Source organism: Vanellus vanellus (assembly GCF_965231255.1).
Source record: "Vanellus vanellus genome assembly, chromosome: 28".
Taxonomy (NCBI): Eukaryota; Metazoa; Chordata; class Aves; order Charadriiformes; family Charadriidae; genus Vanellus; species Vanellus vanellus.
The window spans coordinates 870119-877818 of record NC_138933.1 but is presented as its reverse complement, the minus strand read 5'-3'; the positions used below and the strand labels follow the sequence as shown (position 1 = coordinate 877818).

Sequence of the window (7700 nt, the reverse complement as noted above, 5' to 3'; positions counted from 1 at the left end):
CCCCCCGGTGGGAGGTGATGAATATTTGATCAAAGAAGCCAACAGCCCCCACCACCACCCCCTTTGCAAAAAAAAAAAAAAAAAAAAAAAAAAAAAAAAAAGAAGAAAAAAAAATAGGAAAAAAAGAAAAAAAAAAAAAAAAGACTAAAGAGCCCAAAACAAAGTACAGATATTCTCTCTCCGGCTCTGCTAGGCGGACTCGCTCAAACCCCCAGATCTTCCTGCGTATCTGGAGTTTTAGGGTCGGGCTCTCTCTAAGGTAATTTCATTTTATTGAGTAGGGTCCTGGAAGCCGTAATGCCTCCCCGGTCGTAAACAAGAATGACTTCGACTTACTAGGGTCTAATTCGTGCTTTTCTTCTTTGTGTTTGCTGGAAGCGATGGCTTCGGACTCCGGGGAAGGAATTGTCTGCGCTGCTCTGTCTCTCAGCTCCCCGGGAGCCGCGTACATGTAGTCCGCGTAGCCGCGGCCGTCGGCGGGGCCGCACTCCGCCCGTCGCCCGGGAAAGGCGTCGGGTTTGAGGCCGTAGGGGCGAGCACCGGGGGCGAAGGCCGGGAAGGAGACGGCCCCGGCGAGGGGCTCCAGCCAAGTCCGCATGTACCTGGGCTCGGCCCCCACGGGCGCCTGGGGAGCGTAGGGGTGGTGGTAGCCCACGGAGGATTGGGAGTGGACGGGAGCCCAGGAGGTGGTAAAAACGGCCGGCTTGGGGGCGAAACTGCAGGACGGAAAGTCGGCACAGTCCGGGACTAATCCTGACGGTCGGGCAGCAGCCGGGTGGGAGGCAGAGCTGGGGAACCTGGAGGCCAAGAGCTCTTCGTTCTCGTGGCTTATCAAGGAGTCAACATAGTAGTTGCTTATGGGGCCAGAAGCCGACATGGTTCCCCCCTCTTTTACATTCATAAGATTATTGTATGAACTGTATGTGTACTTTTTATCTTCTCATAGAACAATCAGGGCAGGTAATTATTTTTTCAGCCTTTCCCAGTGTGCCATTGGCTGCCCGCCCTCACGTGATTGTATTTACCCAAAAATATAGCGTGGATCAATCCGCAGGTCTTTTTTTTTTTTTCTTTTTTTTTTTTTCCTCCCTTTTTTTTTTTTTTTTTTTTTTTTTTTTTTAATAACGCAACCCGGCTTTTCCGAAAACGGATGGAAATGGGGCGGAGATGGGGAGGAGGGAGGCTCGGCCGGTCCTCAGCCGGGGGGGGATGCTCTACCCGGGGGCTGGGGAGGGGGGGGGGGGAGCTGGGGGGGGGTGGGGTGGGAGGGAAATTGCCCTGGTGCTGGGGAAGGTGGAAGGTAATTGTGGAAGGTAGTCCAGGAACTATTTCTTGACGTAATTTGTCTCTGTCCTTTGCTTCTGCAGCTTCTAGCCTCTAATGGATACATTAAATGGAATATGGGTGGGAAGGGGAGAAGCGCGGTGGAGGTGGGCTCCCCACTTGGAGAAAGGAGCTGGGGGGGGGGGGGGGGGGGGGAGAAGCTTTGAACCTAAAAAAGGGGGCTTTTGTCATCTTTTGCAGCGCTGTCTCCTCCTCAGGCTGCTCAGCAGCTGGGAAATCTGTGGGGCACAGACACATCTAGTCCTGCTTTAAGAAATAAGTGTCTTCAGGAAGGGGGGAAAAAAAAAAAATATATATATATAGCATGAGGAGCATCTTTGCAAAGAGGAGGGGGAAATAATAATGCCACCCCCCCCCCCAAAAAAAAAAAAAAAAAAAAAAAGGAAAGACTAAGCTTTTTGCAGTGAAAGGCTGCATTATTCGGCAAGTAGTCGTGGATGTTTTTATGTCCTTCAATAAAATTTTTACGAGGATCATTTGATTGTTCATAAATGTGTCGTTCATTAAATAAAACCGTAGGACTGAGTTTCAGCTATATAGCTGAGGATGAGGGAGCTTTTGCGTATCAAGAGGAAGCAACAATGTGTGTTGGGCACACGATTGTTCTTTTTTTTTTTTTTTTTCCTTTTTTTCCTTTTTTTTTTTTTTTTTTTTTTTGGTAACGCCTGGAAACTTTTCTTTTTGCACCAAATCGATTGAAGAAGTTGGGAGCGTTAAAAACGGTGGTAGCCTGCCTGCATTTTGAGAGAATAACCTTTCCTTTGTAAGGAAAGACAGGTAGGTAAATAGCTCACGCCCATTGGAGTCTGAAAGAAGGGAGTTAGGCGATTTTTCTGGAAAAAAAAAAAAAAAAAGATACCTAACCAAAAATAGCCTCTCATGTTGGTTTTTTTTAGAAACCGAACCCCCCAAAAATATGGATTGTCTGGGTTCTCCAGGGCTCTCCATCACCTCGGGTTTTCTAGGGCTGGGGGGACATGGAGGGAAATGGTCAAAAATTTGCAAGAAGAAGAAAAAGTGTGGGCTCAGAAAGCGATGGGGGTTCCTCCATGGGAGAGGCAGACAAGTGGGGCGGGGGGGGTGGGGGGGGGCGGCAGGGTGTCTCCAGTGATGCAGCATTCACCAGTGACAGGCGGTCTGTACACCCTGTGCAAGTCCCACGGACGGACACGGCAGAAACCTCTTCAATTATTATTATTTATTATTCCCCCCCCCTCTCCCCCTCCCCCCCCCCCCCCCCCCCCAGTAAGTTGCATGGGAAATGCGAGCAGGAGGAGAAAAGAGATTAAGGCAGATTCGGGGATAAAAAGTCAAGAAGGAGTGATGCTGCCAGGAGACATGCCCCCCCCCCCCAACCCCTCCAAACTTACCCCCTCAGCTGAGCCAGGATAAAATCCTGCACCTCAATTCACAGAAAAGAAAAAAAAAAAAGAAAAAAAAATAATGCACAAAGCTGCCCTCGCTGCTGGTAGAAAGAGGATTTCCCCCTCGAAAAATAGGAAAGGCTTTAAAATAAAAATGTGACGGGGGGTGTTTGTCAAGGGACTCCGGATTTTCCAAATTCGAAGAGAAAAGTCATCGACTCGCTCCTCCACAGAATTTATTCCTCATTCCGTTTTAAGTCCCCTGCTTTATGTGAGCCCTTAAAGGGAAATATTCCTGCAGGAGCAGAACGTCTTCTTTGGCCTTTATCGAGACCAATTTATCTGTCAATCACCAGTCTCCAATGACGGTTATTTTTACGTCCGCGAGAAAATATATATATATATACTCATCATTCTTTTATCTATTCCCGTTTTAAAAATACTTTCTCCGCAGGGCTGCTAATATAGTGGGACTGTGACATGCGGAGGGGAAAAAGCAGCTTGGCTTTTCTACTTTGGTGGAATATTTTAAAGAGAATCCTTACAAAAGAGGGGTTGTCTGCAGGCGGATATGCAGAAGGGGAGAGGGGGAAAGGGAAAAGAGGCAGAGAGAGAAGGAGGGAGAGAGGAAAGAAGGACTGAGCGTGCAGAGGGAGAGAAGCACTGAACAGCAGAGTCAGTGGCGAGGTTTTCCAGAGGAAATAACAAAATAATACTACTAAAAAAAAAAAAAAATTTAAAATGTCAGAATACACCACAGACGAACCGCAAAACGAGCAGAAATTACCAAAGCCACGCAGTTATAATAAGTAGCAGCAGTTTTTGTAACCTTAATGCGAGCAGGCAAGGTCACTAAATTAGTCGTGGATGGTGTTATGTTGGTGTTACACAAAGGCGAACCTATCTGGCAAAGATTTCTTTGATTTGCACGGAAACCTGCAGCCCACGGAATGATTCCCTCCCCATCTCCTCGTGGGATCTTAAATACAGAAAATAAATAAATGAGAGAGCGCTTGTAATGCAAACCCCCTTTCATTCGGGGACTGCTGGTCTCTGGGAATGAAGCCGTACAAAGCAGGGCTTGGAGACACTTCACCTTAAAGCAAACTAAAGACACGGCTTAAGACTAAAAGACACGGTTTAAGACTAAAAGACACGGTTTAAGACTAAAAGACACGGTTTAAGACTAAAAGACACGGCTTAAGACTAAAAGACAGGGCTTAAGACTAAAAGACAGGGCTTAAGACAACGTTTTCTCCTCTGCAGAATCCCATAACACGATGTGAACCCCCATAAAATTTAACACGATGAGAAACACCCCCCCACCCCACCCCTAAAATATTGTCCTTTCACGCTTATCTCGACGTGAAACCATCCCCGTGGCTGAATGCAAAGTTATGTGAATAAAGTCCACTCAGAGTGCAGGGCAAATAAAGCAATATCCTGAAATATTCTTCTTTTCAGTAGCCGTGTCTCCAAGCAAATATCCAGACGGGAATTAAAACACGCCTCGCTATTGAATTCAGCAGCTACAAGGTTATCTCGTAGCTTTTATGCACGCTCCAGCTAGACTCCTGTGCCTCCACAAAAGCTTCGGTACTTGTTTAATGGGAGATTACCTCTTCTGAAATGATGGTGAACTATCACACCCCTTCCAGGCAGACTAATATCTTTTCCTCTCACCTCCCCTTTCGAATCTGCGGGGGGAAAGGAACTTAATTTGCAGGGAGCAAAACTAACACTAGCAGTCCACAAGCTGTATGAGTGTATATATATATATATATATAATTTGTTTTATTTTTTTCCTGGCGGAGAAAAAAAATAATAATTAAAAAAATAAAAAAAAAAAAAAAGAAGAAAGAAAATCGAGTCGCTAATTAGGAAGTTACAGAAAATCAAGCCTTTGTCTGAGCACTGTCCTGCCCAGTTGACTTCTGACACCTTTTCGGAGCTAAATGCTTCCCATGTTCGCCCTGCTCCCTGCAAGTGCTGTGTGTGCTCAGCCCGAGCTGCATCCTTCCCCTGCCCTGTGCGCGCAGCCAGGCTCTTGCCCCACTTCCAAATCTTTTGGTTTCGCTTTGAGAAATTCTCCCCCTGATTGGAAGGAACGGAGACAAAAAAATAACCCTAATAAAAAAAAAAAAAAAAAAAAAAAAGAAAAGAGACAGAAGAGGGAGAAAAAAAAAAAAAAAGAGAGAAAAAAACAACTATTGGACAGGCTGCCTGCTGAGGTGACACTGCTTTCTTGGGTTTTTCTTGCTTTATAAAAAAAAAATATTATTATTTAAATTTTTTTTTTTTTTGCAAAAAGTGGTGGTGAGGCGAAGCCAACCTGCGGTCCCCAGTAATTAGCGGGGGTGGAGGTGGGAGAAGGGGTGATAACCCCCTTTTCCCTGTGGCAGCTCCAGGCCCCAGCCCCACCAACAGCCTTCCTCCGGAGAGGGGCTGCGGCGCTGCCGCCCGCCGGGACACCCCGAGGCCGGAGCTCCCGGCGGGGGCAGCCCCGGAGCCGCAGCCCGACCACCCCCCCCACACACATACCCCCCCACCCCCCCCACCCCGGGAAGGGGGGTGGGTGGCCTGAGTGCCTGGGGGCGAACAGGCATCTCAGACAGGCAGACAAACGCAGGGGAGAGGTGGGGGGGGGGACGGGACCCAACCATCCGCATTCCCCCGCTTTCCCTCGGTTCAATTAACACTGTCAAGTTCGGATTAAAAAAGAAATCGGTGTTTTCTCCGCTCCTTTCCCCCACCATCACCACCTTCTCTGCCCCCCACCCCCCGGCCCCACTGCACACCTCCTTTGGAGGAGCAGGGAAGGGCGGTACTGGCTTCGTATCTCTCCAGAAGCGAAACGAAAGCAATCCTCCAGCCAGCTCCAACTCCCACTCCCCGCCTGCATTTCCAGCCCCAACCCGGAATAAAGTTCCCTTTCCCCCCTCCCTTTTCTTTGTCTTTTTTTCCATTCTCTTCTCTTTCGCCTGCCCAAGTTCTTTCCCTCTTTCTTTTGTCCCTTCTTCACCCCTCCTTTCCTTAAAAAAAAAAAAAAAGAAGAAGAGGGGAAAAAAAATTGTACACAATAGATTGAATGACTCTAAAGCAGACTCCTCTCTGAAGAAGCTGCAAAATATTTCCTGATCCCTCAGATGCCTCTGTTTATCCCAGGATTGTCTCTTAAAATAAATAAATAGGGGGCAAGATTAATTTCAGGCCAGATACCATGCGGGAATCTTGCAGCAGCGCGATTGCAGGCTATAGGGTTTGCCTCCCCTCCTCCTCCTCCCCCCCCCCCCCCCCCGGTAAATTCTTTGCCTCCTTGAAAATCATATTTATTCAGGTTTCCTTAAAAGTTATCATATAGCCCAGCTCCCCAGGACAACAATTGACCGCTGGAACTCGCACGCACATCGCTTTATATCGAGGAGAAAACTGCAGTCTCAGCCAATACGGGAGTCATAGTTAAGGCAAAGAAAAACAGTATTCAGCTTAAAATGACACTGCAGGAGTTTTTTACCTGCTTAAGTGCTTCCCCCCCACCCACACCCCCCCCCCCCCCCTTCCTCTCTGTCTGTTGCTAAGAATTCCTGTCTCTCCAGTGTTGGAGGTACGGCTAATAGACAATAAATTCCGAGGTGCAATTAAAGCTAAGAACAATTTCTTTAAGTGGGTTATGGTCTCCTTTTCCAAAATTTCAGGTCTCCACCAGACGAAGCCTATTGCAGATGTGCACAAACAGCAGCCGGGGAGGGCGCAAAAAAGAAAGCTCCTCTCCAGGTTAGCTCGGTTTTGGGTGTGATATGCAACTCAGGTCAACAGAAGGGGAAAAAAAAATTTCCCAGAGAAGTAAATTAAAAGAAGAGCTAGAAAACAAGCCTGAACCCAGAGAGGCGAAGTGTATACTGCCTGAAGAAACATATTTCTATACTTCTCCCTTTACATTTATTATGTTTCTGTCAGACACCCTGTAATTAGCATAGATAACTATAGTTGCAAGCTCCAAGTTGTGTCTGCAAATTCTATTGTTTGGCTGCTCCGGTTGCACACCAGCGAGCTTGAAAGCGAGCACAAGGTGTTAGGAAGAGCCTGGTGCCCTCAAATAAGACAATAACCCCACAAAATGTATGGGGGGGGGGGGGGGGGGGAGGCGGAGGGGAGAAGGGTGCTGCTTTAGGCGATGGATTCCAGCCCAAACTCCACCGCAATATCTCTGGCCTGGTGCAAACGTCTCCTCCAGGAGATGAGCCCAGTCTTAAACCTGCCTCTCTCTACCAGGAATATGGCTTAAAATAAAGAATATTCAGGCAATGCCCCGTCTTCTGCCTTAATCCACCCCTCCCTCCAAGTACTTATTTGTAAAGGTCATCTGCAGAGCCAATACCTATGTAAAAACTCGGTGTCTGAGCCAGACACCCAGACACCTAAAGATAACAACCTTGCGCAGGCACATTTGCTACCATTTACTCCAGCCCCTCCACCAGCCCCAGTTTGTTTTCCAGCCCTGGAGCGGGTTCGGCTGGTAGGGAAGAGCTGAGCTTTCAGGGGACTTTCCCCAAATCCAACCCAGCAAAGAGCCACGAGAAGGCAGGAGAGGTTTCATATGGGGGGGGGGGGGGGGGGGAAGGAAACAAAAATAAAACAAAAAAAAAATAAACCAACCAAACCCATAATATAGCCCAGTTCTTCCCCTGCTGAAAGTAAATAAATAAATAAATGGATATCTAAAAAAAATGAGAGTTTATCAACGCAACCTCATCTCCCCACAGCCTCCTACTCAACTTCTCCGCCCCACAGCTTTTGCGAGGAGGTCTGGTGCAAAACCGCCCCAAAATCATTCCTAGCAGGAAAAGGATAAAGTTCATCCCTGGGAAATGCGTGTACGCACACACACACAGAGAGAGAGAGAGAGAGAGAGAGAGAGACGGGGAAAAGCCTCCAGGTTTTAAAATTACACCTGCTGGGAGAGGAGCATTATACAAACAGACGCAAGAAAAA

The 7700-nt window shown here is 47.5% G+C and overlaps 1 protein-coding gene across 1 annotated transcript; it reads right to left on the bottom strand.

The window, feature by feature from the left end:
• Window positions 1-265: 265 nt before the first annotated feature.
• HOXC9 (homeobox C9) lies at window positions 266-901 on the bottom strand (the record flags this gene model as incomplete). Its single annotated transcript, XM_082496477.1, has 1 exon — window positions 266-901. One exon carries the CDS (start codon window positions 899-901, stop codon window positions 266-268), a length of 636 nt encoding a protein of 211 aa, XP_082352603.1.
• Between the last annotated feature and the right edge of the window lie 6799 nt (window positions 902-7700).